Below are 23,147 nucleotides of genomic sequence, written 5' to 3' on the forward strand. Positions count from 1 at the left end.
CGTTTAATTCACATTCGTATTGAGATCGTACACATATTCTTTCTTCCGAAAAACTGGAGAGAAGAAAAAAATACAGAGAGAGAGAGAGATCTCAGGACCCCATAAGCCTAGGCTGAAGAACTGTGTAAAGAAGGGCACTTCATTATTCTTGACAGTAGACAAAAAAATATAATATAGAGGAAGTAATAGAGTCTAGAGATGAGAAAGGATGAGAAAAGGCGAAAGTATGCCTGTAAATTTCTTACGGTTTCCTTTTTCTTTTCACTTTCTATTTGCGTCAGCCATGAAAGAAGATTGCAGTAAGAGGAAAGCATATTTAGCTTTCAGGGAGTACAAAGACAAAACCTCATACACGACAAATCTTCTTCTTCTTCTACCCGTGCACTTGCATTTCGGTGCATGTTACATAGCCCCAGGTCGTTCAAGTTTCTGGAGTACCCCACTACGGCGTGCCTCATAACCATACCGTGGCTTTGGCACTTGCTTACTTTTTGTTCTTCTGCATTGCTTTCTACTTATTTATGTTGCTGCGTCTAACAGTGCCATCTCACGAGAAGTCTTCGAAAACTGTTCTGTTTGATGCATGTATGGAGCCTACCTATTTTTGCCCTCAATTAGTAACAGTAGCATTGTGTGAATCAACCTGCTCGATGCACCCAATCAAATAGTGTGAGTGACTTGTCCAATCTTCCTAGTTTTTTCGTTAACGTTTTTAAAGCGAAAGCTTTACTGGCCGTGAACTTGCGATTTCGCCGTGGCGGTGCTCCGAGGAGGCACATGACGTCACAACGCGCGCCTCGCCGCGGATATTTCTCTCTCTCTCGCTCGCTCCCTAGTCACTACTGCGCATGCGCCACTAGTAGCAGTGAGCCACAGGTGTTCCGCCGCTGCACAGCGCCACGCCTTTCCACCGCCGCCGTTTGGTATGACGTCACACGCGTTCCTCGTCGTTGCGCTCGCCTCCGCCAGCTTCGCCAGCTGCGTCGCATGCCTGATAACATGTCGGAGGATTGAAAAGGAGAGTTCGCTTGTGCCGCAACCACAGTTGAGGCGGCAGTATGGACGGCGACAATTCTGATAAGCAGGAGGAGGCATGGAACGCCATCGGAACGAGATGAAGAGGAAACGAATCGCCCAGGAAACAGACGAACAGTGCGCCGAACGACTGGCTAAACGCCGCAACATAGCTAGACAACCAGACTGACCTGGACTTTCAATCAAGATTAACCAAGCCTAACCATGCTATGCCTTAGCTTTCACTACGTATATCCTGGCATAGCCGAGCTAAGCCACTGCCATTTTTTTTTCTATGGCATATTTCCGATACTGAAGAGGAATCTGTCTATACCGCTTCCAGTCGAAGCCTGTGAATTAATGCTTCTATGTGTTGCGGGACATTTATTACTATGTTGAATTCTGTATGTGGGTCATTTACACTAACAATGCTCTGAACACGCGCACACGCACACACACATAACCATTCGCGAAGCTGCATGGACAGGCGTCAAGTGACTTCTCCGTTGCAGCATTGTCATTTTTATTGTTGTTATTGTTATTTTTTTATTCCTGCTCTGTAACAGAGAAATGAAGTCACCGAGGTACCATCCAGCTCAATCTCTCCACAGCAAGCTATGTAGAAAACAACAGCTCTCAAACGGGCACTTGTCCGGCTGTGTATGTTATTCCAGTAACCAAGCTTTCCCTTGCCAATACCAGCAGGTTCTTCGTGGGGACATTAATAAAATTAATTAACCCATCTAATATGCAAAGCGCGTTCTAGGGCTTTTGATAAGTCCTTAAAATGCCTAATAATAATTTTTGTTCCTCTTACAAATGGCTTGCTGTGATTAGCTTGTGGCATAAATTACCTCGGTCACTCTATTTCTTTCTGCTCTACAGCAAATAATTTTTCAAATAACTGTCAATCAAATTCTATGGCAAGTGAAGACGCCATTATCTTGGCACGTGTTCACGAGACCGCGATTATTTTTCTCCTCTTCAAATTGACGAGAAGCGTTGCCATTCGTAGATACAGCTTGAGGTGCCATTCCTTTCATGAGATTTTCAATGAAAGCTTCATTTTTTTGCCAGCTGCTACTTTGCGGGAAATGGGCAGTTGAGCAACCAGTAATTTATTGCGTGGTTTAATGCAACGTATTCAATAGGTAAAACATACATTAAACGTATGTCCAAGCATTACTGTGCACGTTGTCTGCAATATTTCTTTGTGGTATTAGTGTTATATACTGTTTGTGTCGGTTAATCTTTATTTGTATGTATAGAACTACGTTGCAGTCGTCCGCAACATGAGCTATAAGTTCATGTTGAATTCATTATTCACGTTTCTTTGAACACGAAGTGTAGAGACTCAGTGGCCATGGCGTTGCGATGCTGAGCTTGAGGTGGTGGGTTCAATACCGGCCACTGCGGTCGCATTCCGATAGGCACTGAACGCAAAAATGCTCGTGTACGTTAAAGAATTTTGAGTGGTCAAAATTAATCCGGAGCCCCCCACTATCGCGCGCCTTATAATCATATCTTGGTTTTGGCACGTAAAACCCCAGAAATAAAAAAAAATATATATTTTTTGTTCGAGTACCGCATTTGCGCCACGAATAATGACCCAGAGACAAGAAAAATCTGTCAGAAGTCATTTATTAAGAAAAATGCGCAAGCTTTCTAGTTTCATAAAAGCGTAGCGGGACGACAGCGCGCGAAGCGTTTCGTGAGGCCACCTTGAGAGGCCACAATCCCGCAATATATGCGTACATCGTTGTCTTCGCCACGACTCCATGACCATCAATTTGTCACTTGCTGGGATCACTTTTCTTGGCGATGCCTTGAACGCTTTCTTTCCCACAATTCACAGAAGCCCGGAGAGCTAACGTAAAATGTGTTATTTTTATATGTACGGTATACACTCGTCTGACAGCAGCACCGTCAACTTCTAACGGAAAAATGAGGAACAAGGGCCGAATTCGGAAAATTTTTCGTTCGCAGGCGCTGCTTGCCATTGGTCAACCGCTTCCGGTAATTATATTCCCAACATCACAATTGTCTCGAATCTACTTTTACGAACAATTCCAGCGTAAGATCTTTTGTGAGTACCGGCACTCATTCTGAAGGGCTGTTTGTCATTGGCCATCCGCTGTCAATTCAATTCAATTCATTTTATTTTTTCATACATATGGTCGCAGCTCTTGGGCAGAAAGCTGGGCGAAACAGCTTGACTGGGCGCAAGCAACCGCATTAAGGTAGAGCACCGTGACGATGTAAACATCAGTAAAAAACAAAATTAAACAACAAAATTGAGGTGTTCAAAAAATACTAAATATGGACACCAGTAGCCAATATGTCATTAGGTGTTCAGTATCCACACTGTTTGAAGTTTGACTCCATGAAACAGACACTGTTTGAAATTTCAACAAAGTTACGTAGTCTAATGTAGCTGATACATGAAACCATTTCATACATAAGTAAAACTAAGAAAGAAAAATCTTTCAAAAAAAGTAAAAACAATAAAAGAAATTGCAGCAATGGAAGAGTGCACAGGTCATAGAAAAAGCACATCAAGATCAACAAATTTTTCAATTGATAGATATTCAGGGCAGTGTTAAATGTTTTGGTCATTATGGGGTTCAGAAACTGCTGCCTCAACTGGTTGAACATTAGGCCTAGTATGATCGTTAATCGCATATCGAGCATCAGGATTTACTGGAATTTTCTCTCATGAATAATACTAACACAAATTTTTTTGTTGTGGCTGTCGGCTGAAGGGTAGAATTAACCAAGCTTTTCGTTCGTAAGTGTTATTTGATATTGGTCGGCTACCTTCAATGATATGTCCGGCATGGGAGTGTCTGGAATTTGGTCTTACGAAGAATTCTATCGTAAGAGCTTTTTGAGAACACGGGTCCAGATGCTTTCTGATTTCATTCGTCTAATCGGGAGACCTTTAACTTCAGGGAATGTAAAGGGCCACATTTCTGTGGAGAAAGTAATGACCAAACACAGCCGCCTCCAACAGTCCAGTGACACGTATAGTGGTAGGTAGGCCCGTGCTGTACTTACCAGTCATATTCATTGTTGGGTTAGTTGGTTCGACTAAGAGTGCGTTTCACCTTACCAGGAAAAAAAAAGTGAGCTCTCACCTTTTGCTTTTGAGCAACTGCAAATGCTCCTTTGGCACGAGCTACACACCTACCATGTCCATATTTATACTGACGGCTCAGTGACTCTCCAGGCATCGGCCGGAGCCATAGTTTCAAGTTATGCCACCCGACCACATCAACGGCTGAGGAACTTATAGCTCTTCGCGCTGACCTTCGTTTCGTCAGGCAAGAACAACCTCAAAAATGGTCCTGATTCAGCGACTCCAAGACATCTTTACTTTTACCCCATGCTGCGCGACCACACGTACAAGTGTCCGAACAGAGAGAGCTCATCCATACCTTGGCCAAGAAAGGTTACCACATTCTAATTGATTGCGACCTCATACTTAATGAGCCCGCCGATGACGTTGCCCGGTCAGCTCTTCAAGACGTTGCACTGGAATCAAAACTTTTCGTGCTTGTACGACACGTCGAGTCACCCAAGATTTCAAGATAACCAACTGCACCAGTTGAACTCCTCGTTTCGGCTCCAATCTGGGGTCTGTCTACCCGAGGTTACCTCCTTTGCTGGCTATGACTAGGAGTGGACTTTACGAAGCATTTTGCCTTCCGCATTGGAATGGTCAATAATGCTATGAGTGATGACTGGTCGCGAGGAGACCCTTGAACATGTCGTGTATGACTGTTCTCTATACAGTGTACAGAGACGATCATTCGCGGCTGCGCTGGCGCACGTTGATCACAGACCAATGCCAGAACAAGTTATTCGGAATGGCGTCCTCAAAGTCATTGCAGCAAAGGGCAACGAACTCATTTAAGCAATTCTAAAGGATAAAAACCTGCATGGACGTTTTAGTCATAATTGGTGGTAATTGTTATTCTCTGCTGTCAACGCTGTGCGGTTATCATGAGTGGCTCTGATCGTTGCACTGTTATGTGTGTACCTCTCTATTTTATGTGCGTACCTCTTTTTACCTCCTTCGATACTGTCCCCCATGCGTAAGGCAGCAAACCAGTTTTTCTTTTCTCTTTAACCGTCTTGCCGGCTATTCGTATGTTTCTCTCATTAACATTATCCTATACATGCTTCTATGGAATACGAGTCATTTTGTGAGAGGCAGGAAATAATAAATAAAAAAAATTAAAGGTTTATTTAGGCTATAGCCGCACCCCTACATATTGTGCAGAACCTTTAAGAAAAGGAAGAGGTGCGATGGCTGAGGGAGTCAGTGCAGCGCTTCTCCTCTGAGCGCGCCTTTTTCGGTGGATGCCGCAGTACCGTAGGCATGTTTTGCCTCGTGGTCTGCGGTCTGACAGCGTCACGATGCGATGAGGCAATCTATACACATCGGAACTGATGATCTGTGGTGAGCGCCTGCCCCGAGGAGCACGCACTAAGCGCGTCCCAGCGGTGGCGTGGTCGTCTTCTGCCGGAGCTCCTGAGAAACACTCGGATAAATATTTGAACAAGGTTCGGTTTCCCAAGACCAACAGTCTCCCATGATGAGGAGGCTCCGCTTATCTTTGCCTGCATTTATGTCTTGACTGGCTTCGGCCTATTGTTTTGATGTGGCCGTTGACAAGCACCGTCCTGTAACTTCCGCTGCTTTCCCTTATCGCCTTCCCCCTACCCTCACCTGGGACGAAAATTACACTTGGTCGTCGGGTTTTCGGCTTTGTGTATCTGGAAAAGTGCTCTCGGGCACGAGGCAGCCGTAGATCAGGCCGGTACTCGTGAATAAGCTTGCCTACAGTGCTGCGAAAACTAAGGTGGTGAACACGAAAAAACAAGAACACAAAGACAAAGAGAAAGCAGTCGGCAGTGTTCGCAACTACAGACGTCGCCTGCTGGACCACTGCTATACTGTTGCGTTACCCACCGCGCACAGGGCGACACGGCAGGCCGCGTCCACCACGCGATCCCCGAGCATCATCCGAATACCAGGAGCCACGAATGGATGGCGCTGAGACGAGCGGTTAATTCTAGGGAATCATTGTTTCTCTTTACCTCCTTTTCGTCTGCAGCGTGACTAACTCATCATTAGGACGGCAATTCTTTTGTAACTAGCTACTCAAGGCGAACAACAAAGACTAAACATATCCATCCTTGTCGGCTCCTTATTTACACCTTGTCGGGTGTTTAGGGGGATGCAGTCAAGCGTGCCCCTATCCGCATTAGTACCTTGCCTACTTTACGGGAAAGTACGACGCCAAGGGCGCTTATCCCTACCCCATGGTCGAGGCTTGGTCGAGGCTTGGATTCAGCGCTAATTCTCATGATGAATACGTTCTCACTCCCGTTGACAGCCAGGAATTATTGAAATGAGCTTTCGCTTTTTCTAAATTCACCTTAAACGTTAGTTATGAGCGCTTAACGCGTACAGATTGTAAGACCGCTCTGCGATTCCGGTGACCGTAGGCCCATCGAGACGAATCCACATAGCAATGCATTCACGCGTCCGCACAGCAATGCATTGCTATGCATAGCAATGCATAGCAATGTATAACAAGGTAGCTAGAGAAGTAGGTGTCCCGACCGACCCATAGACAAACAGATACATGACCGACCCGTCTGGAGCGTAGTTCGCCACTTCTCCGCATCATGACGCAAAAGTGGCGCTGCACTCAGTACAACGGTTCTCAGCGGCGCATGTCTTGTGGTACTTGTGACAGTCGGCACGCAACAAATAAAGCACGCAGAGTGAGAAACTGTCATCTGTAGCCGTCAGTTTGTTAAACAAAAAGATACAGGTATCCGTCATCGCGTGTTTGCAAGTTGCTAAGATATATCGAAGCTTCTACGAACCTCTTCTTCAACGTGCCACGGAAAAGCTAATGAGGGCGTCTGCTTCACTAAACCTGTTACATAAGTTTAGTAGGCTTTGTTCTGACGCGCGTCAGCAGCCCACACTTCTGGCAGCTCGTAGCAATGCAAGTTCAATGCTCCCGCCTATCTGCTCCGGCGAGCTGATTGCAGGTGCAAAGGAAAATGGCACACCAACATGGCTGCATTTCCGGCTTCAGAAATGTGGCGTCAAGGCCTCTCCTGTTTTGTTTCTTTCCTCTAGCAGAGTTTGTCATCACGTAGCGTTTGTAGAGTTTGTCATCAGCGCTAGCAGAGTTTGTCATCACGTACCTGTTGCATTATGCTGGGTCACTGGATCTGGAAGTGAAAGGCTCCACGTATGCGGGATTTTCTCTTTGAGCGAAATTACTTTTCAAAATCCAGCTGAATAAAGCTTGCTTGCGTTTGCATCCCCGTACGTTAAACTAAATATCTTGAAGGGACGCCCACCCACACGTCCCGCAAAGGTGCTGGGGTTTAATATACACAAGGCAACAAAGGCTATTCTGAAACTATCTACCTTCTCCAGACGAATATCGGTGCTCTAACTGCTTCACAAAAATACGGAACGGTGTCTGCAAAGGCGAAGCCTACCCGCCGTAGTTGCTCAGTGGCTGTGGTGTTGGGCTGCTGAGCGCGAGGTCGCGGGATCGAATCCCGGCCACGGTGGCCGCATCTCGATGGGGGCTAAAGCGAAAACACCCGTGTACTTAGATTTAGGTGCACGTTAAAGAACCCCAGGTGGTCGGAATTCCGGAGTCCTCCACTACGGCGTGCCTCACAATCAGAAAGTGGCTTTGGCACGTAAAATCCCATAATTTAATTTTAAAAGCGAAGCCAAGCGTGCGCGTGCTGGCTTGCGTGTTGTAGGTTCAAAGCGCCATTACTCGCGAGGCGCGGCAATCGCAAGGCGGGCGGGCGCAAGCGTTCACGCGCCAGCAAGCGTACGCGTGTAGTTTAGCCTGCACTCGAACGGCCGGGAGTGATGATCTCTAGGTAAAATGGCAGATAATGCGAACCCATATGTGCGCTGCAGCGGCGCGGGCTCCAGTGATGGTTCGAGTTCGCGCGCGCGTGCCTTTGCGTACCGTCATCTCTCAACGAAAACGCCGACGCCTTGGCCTCCTCGTCGTAATCCGTGAACGTTTTACTGTATTGCTCTCCGATCACACCTTTCGCTTTCCGCAAGTGCAGCAGGAGGCATACTTTAATTGTAGATGGTACATACCACGGTAATTTCGCAAAAGACAGCCAACTTGGCAATTTTATTATTGTCATTAGTGCTTCACGCGTTGGTGATCCCATCTAACTTGAGTTGTCTGTTATGCTCGACGCATTACAATGCCAGTGCTGAGACTTTTCCCCTTCGTAGGAGAGCATGGGTATTATCCGGTATATATATATACCTGAATGTAGTCCTTCAATGAAATATCAAATAAACCGATTTTTGATTACTATAGTCTACACTTAAGTTGTGTGCCGTGAAAAACAAGACGCGTCGTTACTGTTTCCACATTTTAGACAATCTTAGAGAAAAACTGATGTAACAATAAAATTAGTTCGAACTGTGAGGAAGAAAACGCTGCCTAGACCGTTACAAGAACGTTTATTTAGAACTGAACACAGAAAGCATGATATTGAAGTCTATAAGTCAGCATATCCTTCAGTACTTGAGGAGCAATTCTCACGAAGTTCTTTAGGTCCATAGTTCTATAGACATACAGAACTTCGTGAGAATTGCTCATTTTTATCGCGCGGTTCTACAATGCGCATTTTGAGAGGCGTTTGAACCGGCTTCTGGATAGAATCAGATCCTAGCTTCCTTGTAAAGATACATATAAATCACAACTGCCGAATTTACAAATATTCTTCTTTGCTGTTTGCTATTGGCAGACCGCCTTTGCTGTTACTATGCCCAACACCACGATTGGCTGGTAGCTCCTCCTACTAACAGTTCTCGCATGATCAGCTTTCTTTGTTTTATATATGGGTCCACAGTTCTTACGTATGCGCGATCCTTCCCGTATATACGGATAAAGAGCCGCAGCGCAATTGACCGTAAATCAGTATTAGAACAACGTTCATCAGTTTTTCAACTAATCCGTGCGTCCAAAAAACACATAAGGCGAGAGTTGTTAGCGGAATGAAATATAGTATTCATCCTAAATTACAAGATCCAAGGTTCTACTGATGCAAATCTCTATTGATTTTATGAATTCTTGCAGTCATGGTAGGATTTCTTTGCAGTCAAGGCATCCTGTAGCAGCGAAAGCTTGTACCCTGAACGCTGCAAACAAGGAAAAGAAAAAATGAAAGATAAAAGATTCGATTTTTTTATTCTGTACGATTATAGGCTGAGAATCGACATAACTGTAACCTCAGTTATGTATAACGCAGGTGGAAATGTGAATTTTTAGGCGATGGGCATGTAACCACTTGTTCAGAGCAGAGTGCATGGTTTGAGAGAGAGAGTGAGAGGGCTCTTTATTAGAAAAACAGAGAATTTTTCTGGCGCGTTTATAACCGCTGGCATGCTACTCTGTATAGGGATGGGGAATGGCATTAAAATATTCCAGAAGGGAGTGGGAGAAAAAGAGGATAAAAATAAATATGAAATGTCCGAGTGGACCTGATACTAATATTTACAGGTGACATGGCGGGTAAATTTAGGCTTTTGTATAGGAAGTGTGCAATTTTTAAAGCTTTCCTATTAGACCAATTTCTGTCAGGTATTTGTACAATATATCCAAAACCCGTCGCTGTTTTCAAGGACCGGGCATTGGAACTAAGATACTCGGTAACGTTAACGGTTCGTGGCAAATCATGTCCAGTTGGTGCTCAAAAAATTGTCTCTCGTCGCGGTACGCGGGGCATTCTAGTGCATGGTTTGCTTTTGTTTTTCTTCAATGGCATGCGTTGTTGGGGTCTCACCCGTGTTCTTGCGACAAAGGAAGGGCACCACCATAGTCCAAACAATCACAAGGGCATTTATTGCACTCTTCATACACTAATGCCTGCTAGCCGAATGGCTCGCCACAAATCTAGGAAGTCCGACTCAGCGCGACCGGATAACGAACGAATATGTTCGCCCCCATGCTGGACACCAATGCCTGATCGTTCTCGTGTACGGTCGTGGAAATGGTGGCGCTTTCGAATGATCTTCTTCGTCCATTTTGGTTTCCTGCTCCTAGGCCTCGCGAGACGATCTCGCAGAAGCATAGATCGGCGCACGGGCGGAACGTCCGCGCCGCTAGCCGACACCGAGCGGAAGAGGAACAGCCTTCTCCCTTTTGCGCCCAAGTAACCCCACCGGTAGGTGGGGTTAGAAGCGCAACACTAGCGTCTTCTCTCGTACTAGTCTGCAACCGCACCGACCGCTACCGTAAAGCCACACGGCGAAGCCGGATTACAAGAGACAGGAGCCATGCGGGCAGAGCATCAGGAGACGCGTGAGAGTCGCGCATCCCCACAGTGTGCTGTGTTCCAACTCTTTTTAAGGCAGCTATCCAAAAATTTTCGAGAAATGAAGTGGCCAAATGGCGTGAGGTCGTCATCACTGTGTTCTACTTCTCTGCTCAAGGGATAGACACGAAACATTCCTTATGCGGGACACTATCTTATTCACCTCTTTCCTCCTACACACAGCACAGTTCCGCATAAAAATGCGCACAGCAACCGTCTTCTCTGTATGTTCTTCCTCACAACACATTAATTTCATTTGCACTAAAGCACTCCGGAAGCTCGGGTATTTGAGGAGCAATTTTAACAATTCTCCAAAGGAAACTAAGTTACTAATGTATAAAACTTTAATTCGCCCAATCGTAGATTATGCTTCTCCTGTCTGGAACCCTCATAAGCAGTGCGACATTAACTCCATTGAGAGCATACAACGCAAATCTATTAGGTTCATATATCGTCGCTATGATCACTATTTTTCACCCTCTCGTGCCTTATCTTCTTTGAACCTAACCCCTTTATCCATACGCCGTCACACTGAGTCATTGAAGTTTCTGCATGGCATCGTCAATTTTTCTTAACATGTCTCACATCCCATATATATTCCTTCAGAAATTCCTCGGTCAAGTAGGAGTCACCATAACCTTAATATTAAGCCTTACTTTGCTCGATCTAATAAATTTAAATACAGCTTTTTCCCACCTACCATTGAATTCTGGAACCTAATTCCCGGAACAATTAGGTCAGTGCCACTACACGATTTCCTGTTAAAAGTTAACCACACCTGATTTTATGTATTTTCTTGTTCTTACAGTGTACTTACTCATTCTCGTTTTTTCTTAGTGTTGCTGCTATTTTGAGTTTCATTTGTGTCATCTGCCTTATTTCTTGTGAATGTTTAATGTTATTGTTTACTTGGTTTCTTGTATGACTTTTTTTTGTCTAACCCACTCCTGCGATAGCCCCATATAGGGGCTGCAGTATGTACAAATAAATAAATAAATAAAATGTGTCAGCCAGTGGTTGAAGAGGAACTTCACGCATGTTTTTGTTAATAATTACATTAAATTCTGGGGTTTTACGTTCCAAAACGACGATCTCATGAAACTCGCCGTAGTGGGAAGCTCCGGAATAATTTCGACCAACCGGGGTTCTTTAGCGGGTACCCAATGCACGGTGCACGGGCATTTTTGCATTTCGACCCCATGTAAATGCGGACGTCGCGGCCAAATTCAATGCCGCGATCTCGTGCTTTGCAGCGCAACGCCATATCCGCTGAACCACCGCGGCGGGTGCAATGCTTTTGTCGCTAAACGATATTAGTAAAAGTCGTGCCGATGGAAGTCTGAGTTATGTTACGCCAATGCGAAGTTTTCACTTTGGCCGCAACTGGGAACAGCACTACACTCATCACTAGATTCACACTTCCTACAGCACAGATCAAGGAACGCTCCGCACTTGTCACTCACATTTCTACGGTGTTCCCGGAGTTGATCGTTTCGTGTACTGCATACCGATTTCTTGTGGTAAGACACATAGGCCAAAGTGGGGCTGTACAAATGATCACTTCCAGGAACACAGTAGAAATGTGACGGACAAGTGCGGAGGGTTGCTTGATGTGTACCGTAAGAAGTGCAAAGGTAGTGATGACCAGAGTGCTGTTCCCAGTTCCGGTCAACGTGAAGACCCCTGTGTGAAATGGTGCTGCGTGCCAATCTATCAAAAATGCACCATTTTTACGAGAAGCATGTGCAAATGACGCGTGAAATCATCGAGGCAGAGATGATTGATATTTTATTTTTTCCAAGCCGTCGACTGCTTTATCTTCGAAGAGTTTACACTACTTGCGTCATCACTGATTGTTTTGCTGGCTACGCTTGCGTGATCTACGGCCACGACATGTCTTTATATTCCGTTTTGCGTTTCTCAAAAAATTGCTGCAAGCTAGCGCGCGTGCGTCTCCCGTCTTCTTTCGCCGTCCTCGTCTGTTCGTGGGCTTTACGTTTTTAGTCAGGTCTCTTGCGCAATCATCGCGTGGTGGCGCGTCCTCTTTTCTTCCCTTTTAGTTATCGTTGATGGTCATTGCTCAGTGACAGAAAGGCTAACACATGCACCAGATTACAATGGTCCAGTGAGAAATCCTAGGTTATCATGGTGCTAGCATCTAAAACGCAACATCGTTGCATAACCGGTTGAGTTTGTCTGACCGGTAATTTATGGTCTATATTATCGCTTCGATTATAATGATATTGCACACTGCACTTTCTGCTTGCTTGTGAGCTTGTGGGTGGGGCGAACTGTGAGAGCGGCTTAAAAGTGTACATTAGCAAGGGCCGCAGACGAGAGTTGACGTTTGCATTTTCTCGCAGGCTCTCTTGCCGGAGGGTTAAACCGAGATGCGCCAGATAGCAGAGATGGAAGGACGACAGCTATAGAACACCACGCTCACTCTTGTGTGCGGAAAAAACGTTCACACAACAAGTAGACAGCGTTTGCCACTTCCATCAGTGACGAGAGCCACGATGATTGTCTTGACTATTGGCACTGTGCCAGCAAAGAACTTGCTCGCAATGTCGTTTCGTCATAGGTGCGAGGGAGTTCCAGGCGGAGTATCGGAAGGTGGCACAGGCCGCGCAGTGTAGGGTGGTGGGGGACTCCAGCGGGCGGCCGAGCCATGAACAGGCGCGGCCTTGGCCAACCGGAACATCTCGTCCTGGGCATTTCGGCAGGCCGCGCAGAGCAGGATCTCGCGCGAGTGTGGGTCACCCACTGGAGGCCGCGGGTAGCGGCCCGCTCTCGCGGCAACGTTGCCACCTGGAAGAACGTGAGCCTGGAAAGGGAGAGATGAAAGGGTCGCTATGGAAACGGTTCTGCCTTCGCAAGGTGTACCGCGTACTAAAGAGGGGGAGGGGTATGCAACTTTAACATGGCTGATGCGTTGCGAGACGCGATGAGCTGGATTGAGACGAGAACAATGAGGCAAAACATGAAAAAAAAATTTTGATACTGTGACAGCCTTGCGATTTTATGGCGAACTTGAAGACTTGATAGACGTACTTGTCCTTTTAGGTTACTTACGCTGCTAGCGTAAGAGTAATCAGAATATACGAATCTAATGGCGCGATTTTGTACTGATTCACTGAGATCTGTTAGAGAGTGTTCGGGAGGATCCCAAACAGAACAAGCATATTCTAGTTTGGGTCGGATTAGTGTTTTGTAAACTAGTAATTTTACAGAAGGAGAGGCATGTGCTAGATGTCGCTTGAGGTAACCTAAGGTACGGTTAGTGTCGTTAGTAATCTTGGTTTTATGCGCGGTAAGTTCGTTGGAGAGCGTACTGCCTAGGTACTTTGCATAAAATTGTGAAGAGATGTTGTTGCCGCTAGGAAAGTATTTAAAGATTGGGTACTCAAGAGCGGCTTGACATCGGTCGGCGTGCTTGTTATCGCAATTTACCGTCAGGGGCTCTTACGAACCGCTCTTGTCTAAATAGCGCGTTTGTGAATTCCAACCTTGATACGCGAGGACAAATCTGCCGTGACGTTTCTGGAGGAATTCTCGTGGAGTCAAGTACTCTCTCAACCAATGGCGCAAGAAACTATGTCTGCTTAGAAAGATCTAAGGCTCGAAAAAGAGGCGCTCTCTGTATCGATTTGATGGGCTATTTTTCTCTACCCGAACAAAAATGTCAAGTGCTTAGGGAACATGATTTCCAGTCAGTGAAGCACAGTGAAGGGCTTGTAGCAAGTGCCGCTTCAGGCAAAGAAGCCTGTATCACGCCATTTATTATCATTAGAACTTGAAATAGCTTTCAAATACTGAAAGTAACTCCGAAATGCTACGTCTTCATCTAGTGCAACCGGCTATTTCATTGCTCGAAAGGAAGAACTTTGTGATAATTATAGGTAGCTTCTGGCATGAATGGCATGGGAGACAAATGCACACGATTATGCACAGTATGCACGACAACTATGCACGACACGACTATGCACGACAAGTCTATGCACACGAATAACACACACGTATACTGTAGAATCATGCATAATGGCGTACGCATATTGTACACAGATATTAGCAAGCAAGAGGGGGAAGAGGTGGAGTGTTGCTTACTGCAAGTGGGCATAGCTTTGTAGTAGCTACCGGTGACTGTTGCGCCCGAGCATCATATCATCATGAGCAGTAGGGACTAAAGATTATCACAGTACATATGGCAACACAACACGCCCGGTAACTCAACCCATCCGGTAAATAACAAAAGGGCATCAAGTAACAGAAGAAAATATATATGGGCCAGGATGAACCTGGCCATAACAGATTGCGCACTATCAAGTGTGAATGGTAAACTGCGGGTGTATGAGGTACATTTGCAGGCACTCCCCATAAAATGTGATGAATGCACTATACTCTTCTCGGAACATTTCAAAGAAACACATGGCCAAGTCGTTCTTTCCAACGCTATGCTGTGTACATTGCTTTATTGACTCTACTGCCTGCAAATCTTAACAATCTCCCTTGAACACGTACACATTAATCATAAAAAACGAAGAAAGAAACAAACAAAGAGGCACCGTATAGAGGGCAGAGAACTATTAAAAGAAATGCGCGGGTGCCTTGCTTTTAACAGTGCTATTCTATGTGTAGCACTCACTAGTTATGCATTATAGTGACAAAAAAATAAAAAGGTCTGCTTACAAAGAAACCAGGTAGTTGTGATTATGGGAGACGCCCTGAACATAGCTTTTGTGCAACACGCAAAATAGAAGGAAAAGAGGGGCAATACTGCTGCTGTGAACTGAAAACTTTCTTGTATGTGTTCATATGTAACAGCAAGAAGAATAAGGGTGTCCAAGGAATTTGGTATTTTGTTAGTCGCAGTCATATACGAAGTGACAGTCAATGAGGCCAGAGAAAGCACAGAAGTGAATTCTTACGTTTATTTGAAATGCAGAAATAAAAATTGCGCAGAACCCGTCTCCCGATGACTGTCGACGGAAATGCGTTAGCATAATGATAGCGAAACATTGCATTGTCACCGTCGAAAGGTTTTATGTGTAAAGTGCGTGCTGTAGTGGGCTTGCCTTTCGGGCTTGCCTAAGAACACTCGGTGCCATCTAGCTGCGCCGCCACGAAGCCTGTGCGTGGCCTCCGAAATGCATGGCGTGCCGGTGCGTGCGGACGCTGAGAAATGCGTCATGCGGCAACCTGGCTCCTCTCTCGCACTCGTTGATGATGATGACTTATTAGCATCCCTTTCGAAATGGGGCGGTGACAAATAATCACCTAGCTTGCTTGAGTTGCTCAGGAATGTTATACATGCTTTTCATTCTAGCATTTTTGTATGTATACATCTCTTTGATGTTTTTCTCTTCCTCAAAAGTTCTCTATCTAGATACCTTGTTCCACTACCTGTGCCTGTAACGAATCTAGTCGTATCTATCTTTCTTGCTTTTTTTCCACCAATACTCCAAACGACTTTTGCTTATCTCGACTGCTGACCGGCTGATACTTCCGTCCAATTTAAATCCAAGCACTTCTGGAAGGTACACGTTACGTACGGACATCACTGGGGGAATCTCTTAGCATTACATTAGGATGTGCTGAGTGGTCTCGGGCTTTTTGCTGCAGCATACACATGCCTCATCTTGTGGCAAATACTTGCTCTGGTATATTTTGGTCTTTAGGCAACCAGATCGAGCCTCAAATAGCAAGGCACTTCCCTTCGTGTTATTGTACAGATTTTTCCTTCTAATTTCCTTCATTCTGGACACGCTTCTTTCTGGACACGCTGCGCCATCGAGTGGCGCAGCCGAGAAGTCCGCGCGTGGCCTCCGAGATGAGAAGCGAGGCACGCCGGTGCCTGCGAACGCGGAGAATTATTTCCGCGCTTTTCACACACTCAGTGGCACATACTCAGCGGCCCAAGTTGGATGAGAGATTCATTGAAGAGTGGCACATACCCAGTGCATTCATGGCGCAGCTCGCTAAAGCGTTGGCGGGAAAGGCCTTCATTGAAAAACGGCACGTAGCCAATGCATCTGTGGCGCAGCCTGCTTATGCGTCGCGTTGCTGTCCTTAAAGAACCTTTGTGACGTGGGTTTGATTCCGCTCAGCATCCGATAAATTCAAGGAATCGTAATCGCCATTGTAGAGCGGCACATTCCGACTGGCCTATACCCAGTTACACAAGTTGGCGTCGAAGACATTCATTCAAGAGTGGCACATATACCTGCTGGCACATACTCAGTGACCCAAGTTGGCATTAAAGAGGTTCATCAGGGACCAACGCAGACCGAGTGGCGCATACCGAGTGCTCCAAGTCGGCCTCAGAGATTTTCGAATGGTGCCACCTGCCCAGCCCCGCGTCTTCAGTGATCCGTGGCGGCGTGAAAGAGGTTCGTCGAAGAGCGGCACGCATGTACACAGTGTCACATATTCAGTGACCCAAGTCGGTCCGATGGTTGGCCTCGAACCCTGTTACCTTAGCACAGTAGCCCGATGTGCTACCCATTCGATTACTAACTAACCAGTGACCCAGGTAGGTGGGAAAACGGTAAGATACTAAAACACATAGAAGCACACACAAATAGAGAGAAACATACCTATCTATAGCCCCTGGAAAGTGCGTGAAGTACCTTAAGAATGTTAACGTATTACTAGGTAAAGACAAATGAAAGTGACTTAAAAGATACCGTGCTGCACGTTCGGTCTCCGCCCATACCATAATCCATGCAAGGTGTGGGTCTGGCGAGAACGAAAAGATATTGAATTAACCTATGTATGCCAAGCTCTTTTGTTTCCTTCCTTTTTGTTTTCGTTCCGAAGAGGAAGTGCCTTTTCATGAGACTCTATTGTAAAAAACCAAAGCTGTTTTGATACTGAATCCAACAAATCCAACCTCCCGTTTTTGGGTGTTCTCGGCAGGTTGTGCCCCGTATGATCTGCTTGTCTAAGTATGGTCGCTCAAGTTTATCAGTTAGTGACTCCAATTTCGGTCTTTAGCCAGCAGTAATCTGCTTTTCTGGTGTAATATTTTGCGGATAAAATCCTCGTTATTCTCGAAGAAACGAAAAACGCATGGCAGGTATATTGTTGCGAGAGAGGAAAGGGGCGACATATGAGAGAGCAAACGAGAGTTGTAGATATCTTGGTTCAGATCAAGAGGAAGAAGTTGGTTTGGGTAATGCCAAGAATAGATAAATGGTGATGTATGATAATAACGGAATGTGTTCGAAAGAAAGAAAAACGTGGTCGAAGACGGCAGAGGACTAATTGGTGTGACGAGTCATGAAAATTTGCTAGCATAGGGTGGGCTCAGCCAGCGCAACACGAGTAATTATATTGCATGGCCAATATAAGAGGTGGCGCCCGTGCCACCTATTTTTATTCATTTATTCACAATACCTTACAGGCCGATTGATCGAAGGGCATCGAGCATCTGTGCTCCGGAAAACATGCGCACATTCGCTAAAGGAAAGTTTCCCGAGTCAGAGTGAATGATTGCTGTTCGCTGGCTACGCTAATACTGAAATCTTGAGGGTCTGTCATAATTCGATCAAGTGGGTGAAAGGCTGCAATAATGTACAAAAATTAAAAGATCACGTGTGCAATTATCAAAGGCCAGTAGTTGTGGCACATGTATACATAAGCTATCGCACTGCTAGAAGAACGTAGCAAATAGGCATGGCTGTGTGTGTGGTGCTTTCCGATAAACTAGCCAGTATTTGTACCCGTTTGCAAAAAAAAAGAAAAACAATTTACAGGGTCTCTTACGATCTCCCTTAAGAAGTGAACGGCGAAAACCTACTGTTCCTCGTCTTATCATTCGCCTCATTAGTAAGCATTTTTAGTTATTTGTAATCAATTGTAGTCGTTACAGCTCTTCGTTAGACATATTGGTCATTAGTAGTCATTACTAGTCATTACAAGTAATTATTAGTCATTACTGCTCGCTACTAAGCATTTTTAGTCAATCGTAATGAATTGTGATCATTACAAGCCGTTGTAAGACATATTGGTCATATTGAAGTCATTAGTATTCATTACAAGTCATTATTAGTCATTACTATAGTCAATATTAACCTCTACAGATCTCTATTATAACGTTATCATTCACCAACTGTCACTATAAATTATTTTCATTTTTTTATCTGTCTTTAATCTGTCTTCATATGGCGTGATGACACTTCGGCGGATACACCGACGGTCAGGTCTGCTGACACAAGCTTCACCCTGAGCCTAAATATCCTTTCGCCTTAAAAGACAACCATTCCACTCTGTGAAGATGGAACGGCACGGAAAGCTGACGGCAGTCAAAGCTCTGAAATGAAAATCAAAATGCTTTCGCTACCACTCCATCTTCACAAAGTGGAATGATTTCCATTTTCTGCGTTACGAGTCTGGTGTCATTGCTCGTTTGGAGGGGCCCGGGCTCGCGATTGTCGTTTTCGTTCAGCATCGCGGGAACGTTATTCGTCGGTGGTCGTTTCGCGCCGGTGCCGTTTACATTCTCGTTGCTGTAACCTCCGGCGCTCCTCGTCCGCATGTTGTTCTTCGGGTGTACGAACTATACGCGTCCGCCCCATCGATAACGCAGCTGCTTTTAGCGCCGATACCTCTCCTGCTTATATGCTGTGATAACCTTGATTTCACGCTAGTGTTCACGGCGAGCATTCTAATCTGTTCAGCATTTTGACATCTGCGCCGCCGCCCTGTACCCGTATGCGTTTTAAGTCTGTTTCTGTTGCTGGACACAGAAAAACTACGGAAGGTTAGTCATGTACAGCTTTCCCTGTAAAAAGAGATTTTGGCTTCTGGTATGGCTTGGAGTTTGTGTTCTGGCAAGTTAGCCAATTGATACGTTCACTTCAAAACTTGTGTTATTTACAGGTTGCCATTTTCACACAGACTTGTATACGTAGGCCAAGCCGGCCGTTGTGTTGGATTAAAAGTTAGATGAAAAGATTAGATGTTAGGTTAAAAGAACGCTTGTTTTCATGGAAAGGTTTTGGGGGCCTGCGCTTTGCTGTGAGTCTGGGTGCCAACCGATAGCCGGATAAAAACCATTTCCGTTTCGTCACAAGGACCGACGCACAATGGAGATTATGAAGGTCCTATATATTGATGGCCAAGGGGAAAATGCGTAAGCAAGTCGTCTGTTGTCCTTAGTAAGATGTGAATTGGTTCTTAAACGAAATCTTTCTACGTTAGGTCGCATTCGGTCCTCACAAGAAATGTCCTTTTTTTTTCTTGTGTTTTCTCTGTCTTGTTTGGATTTTCGACGCACGTGTTATTCTACGTGTCTTTTGTTGTACCGGGCTTATTTCTGCTGTGCACGCACGGCGTTTTGCCGTAGCCAGATTGCCGTTTGTTTTATAGCATACACGTGTCGTCTTCGAATAAACCTTTAGTTGAAAGTCAGCGCTTGTGTTGTGATCTTTTTTCGTGCTCGTCTAGTTAGTGCTGCTGCTTGTCAAATATGACATTTCCAGTGTCGTATGCTAAATTTTTAGTCACCCTGTTAGCGCGCAACTTCGTAAACGAGAAGAAAAATCAGACCAATTTAGATATTCTGCCGCCGCCAACGAAACAAATTCCTGCAAGGGCGTAGTAAGAAGACTTCGCATGCTGCACTTATTCGTTATTCACTTTTCAGGCCACGTGGCAAGCTTCCGCGCAACAAGATAAGAAGCTTCGGGGAATGAAGGGGCGCTGCATGTTTGATTATCTTGCCGTACTTTCCTTATATAGATTTATTTTCGCGAGTCCTTAATGGGAGGACCAGGAAATAGTACACCGGGCGCAATTATTTTCAATAATTTTGCTACAGTGATGTACTAGAAACAAGTAAGAACGAGGCCTGCCTCACCTGGCGTCGACGCGGGAGCAAAATAAGGCTGCACGCCCACTCAAGCCGCCGCTGTAACCGGCACATGTCAATTTCGCGCTCCACAGACACGCGCTGGCGTCGGTTTACATCAGTCACTAGTTTCGACGGCAGCGGGGCTGATATTTTGTGTTTTAGTTCTAGCTTGCCACGCTTTTCCTTTTGCGTTGACAAACCATTCTGGAAAAAGCGCGTTGTCTGCGCTGTAACCTGTCAAAAGCCAAGTGCCGAATATTGAGTATTTATATTCTGCTCGGGGATCTGCTTTGTCGATGTGTCTAAATAGACCCCGTGGAACTCTCCAAACTTTGAGAGGCGGAAGCTCAGCGGGAAAGAGACGTTGTTTCACCGTCAACATTCTCGGACAACTACTGCTACGCAGGCATGATTGTCGTAAAACATTGCTATACGTACAGCTAAGTCACACACACATAAAACGGATAGGAACTCTTCCATCATACATGACTCGCGCACGGAAATATTTGACGTAGTTTATTATAAATACGGGAAATCGCTTAAAGCAATGGCCTGTTTATTTTGAGCACACACGCACTGACATGTGTGGGGGTCGTTTTGCTGTAATTTTTCTTATATAGTCGTGTAACGCAATGGAAAATTACGCGCCCGGGAGGAGCTCTACATCAGGCTCATCTAAATCGCACGCACTTGCGGAGTGGCCTCGAATTTTGGCCTCGAATGCTTAATCCTGTCACAAACGTCTAGGCGCAGTGTCCTTGTTTCAAGAACGAAACTGAAAGATCAAGATGTGCTGTCATTTGTATAAAAGTGCCTCGAGTTGTTATGTACAGAATGCTTCTTTAAGCTTTGCAGAATGAATTCTTAAGTGACAACGTAAAACGCAGGACCCTTCTTCAAGCCATTAGGCATACAGGCGAAATTTAGGTCGATGCCCATATACAGCAGTTTGTTTACTGGAGCAGTCTGTCATAACAGGCGCTCGACTATTTCGGTACCGAACATGGCATTGTCGAATGCGGTCGGCGAAAATATGCCAGTTCTCAGGAACAAATTTTTTATTGAATTAAGCTCTGACTATTGCTGTCTTCATAGTCTCCCTGCTACTTTCGCTCTAATGTATCCGTCAATAACATTCAGCTGACTCTGCAGTATAGAAGCGTCGTGGTAAGTTATGCCAAATTATTCGTTTAAATACTTATTCAGTCTCAAAGAAAGCCAGCTGTCATCACTACAACAGCTGCGGGTACATTTCACATGAGCCTGATATGGCATTCTTTTTCCAATTTTCAGCAGAAACATTGTATTCATCGCTACTATAATAACGAAAAAAGTATCGACTACATCGAGCTTGTATGAAGCAACAAATGAGAATCCCGCAAACGACAAACAATCGAGCGAACAAACAGAGAGCGAACGAACAAGCGCGAGCAAACGAATAGAAACAAACAAACAAACAAACAAACAAACAAACGAACGAACAAAAATTTCATTTCCATAATGTGCAATAAATGTCGAAGCAGAGTGCTTCCAGTGCCGTAAAAACTAAAATTAAAAGTTAAAATTAAAAAAGGGTACGGCGTAGTTATATGCCAAAATGAAGGCACGTAAGTAATTACCGGCATACAGCGGGCCGCAAGCTTGTGAAAGGGCAAATAATTGTCGTTACCGCCGCTTCTATCTTTCGCATCAGTCGCTATGCTTTCTCGTTGCTTAATAATGTTGAGGAAACCGATGTCTTGTTTACCGTGTTCGTCATTACGCAAATAGTATTGCTAATAACGCAGCATCGTCCATAATTTCTCACGGCTTTCCTAGATCACTAGATCTCCTTATGTTCTTCTTTTTTTTTCTCTCGAAAGCGTTTGTTTTACGACCTTCGGCTCCTCGTTTCATTTTAGTTTCGCCATTCCCGGGCAACAGTGACCGGACGTTTCGCTCCAGCTTGCGTCACACTACGCAGTCAGTGTTTTTTCTTCTACGTAGTGTCCCCCTGTACACTTCTTAAGACGATTAGTTTCGGTTAGCTGTGCTGTACAATTCCAGAAGACGAAATCACGTTGCAAATAGATCCCTTTTATTTACCACCATTCCGCGCGGTCATTTGCAACGATCAGTTACGTGTACCGTGTTATAAAGGGGTCATTCCATCTCAAGTGTACTCGGTATTTTATCGACCATCTGCGATTCTGCTGAAAAAAATCATACTGTATTACCTCAAAGTGCGAAGTAATTATTCAAGCGATTTTTCTTGAAAAAAAAAATTTCTAATGCCCTGAGGACGCTTTGAAGATTGCGCACACAAGTGAAACTGTGCCAGGTAGCAAAATTTCTACAAAGTTATTGCTTTGACCTGTTACTGCGAATATTTTTTGAAATAGTCGCCAGACGGTGCTCTTTCGTGACTATTGTCGTTTATTACTTTTTGTTTTAATTTACATAATTTTTAGCCGTAAGGAAAAGTCGACAATTGCCCCTTTTTAAATATTTTTTATAAAAGAAAGTAACGTTTCCACGAGGAATATATTGACAATAGGGGCTTGGTATGTGTGTATACTAGATGATAAAAATATTCGTATAAGAAATAAAGCCTAAGCTTTTGCTTAATGTCATGGTAAATATGAAAAAAATTACGTTCTGACTCAATTTGTGGCTTCATTTTTGCAATGTAGCGTTCCAAGTAAAAATGTCGCATAGTCGGCATCGGATAGTATGCTTTGCTGTCTATCTATGTACAAAGATTCAAAAAATTAAATTTTGTTTTAAGCGAGAAAAAAATTTTTGAACTGCACAATCACAAGGTTGCGCGGAGCATCTCTTTGCTTCGCCTTCACTGCATAGCACGTCGGCCGGTGTTTCAGTCTCGCTCATTTTA

The 23,147-nt window shown here is 44.9% G+C and overlaps 1 protein-coding gene across 1 annotated transcript in view; it reads right to left on the reverse strand.

Annotated features, from left to right (window-relative positions):
• Nucleotides 1–12,194: 12,194 nt before the first annotated feature.
• The window catches only part of LOC135901684 (uncharacterized), a 74,819-nt gene continuing 63,866 nt past the window's right edge, over nucleotides 12,195–23,147 (reverse strand). Inside the window, exon 4 of the mRNA XM_065431533.1 lies at nucleotides 12,195–13,243. Coding sequence (XP_065287605.1) covers nucleotides 12,995–13,243 — 249 coding nt within the window. The 3' untranslated portion in view covers nucleotides 12,195–12,994. The remainder of the gene's footprint in view (nucleotides 13,244–23,147) is intronic.

This window comes from Dermacentor albipictus, chromosome 1, assembly GCF_038994185.2.
Source record: "Dermacentor albipictus isolate Rhodes 1998 colony chromosome 1, USDA_Dalb.pri_finalv2, whole genome shotgun sequence".
Taxonomy (NCBI): domain Eukaryota; kingdom Metazoa; phylum Arthropoda; class Arachnida; order Ixodida; family Ixodidae; genus Dermacentor; species Dermacentor albipictus.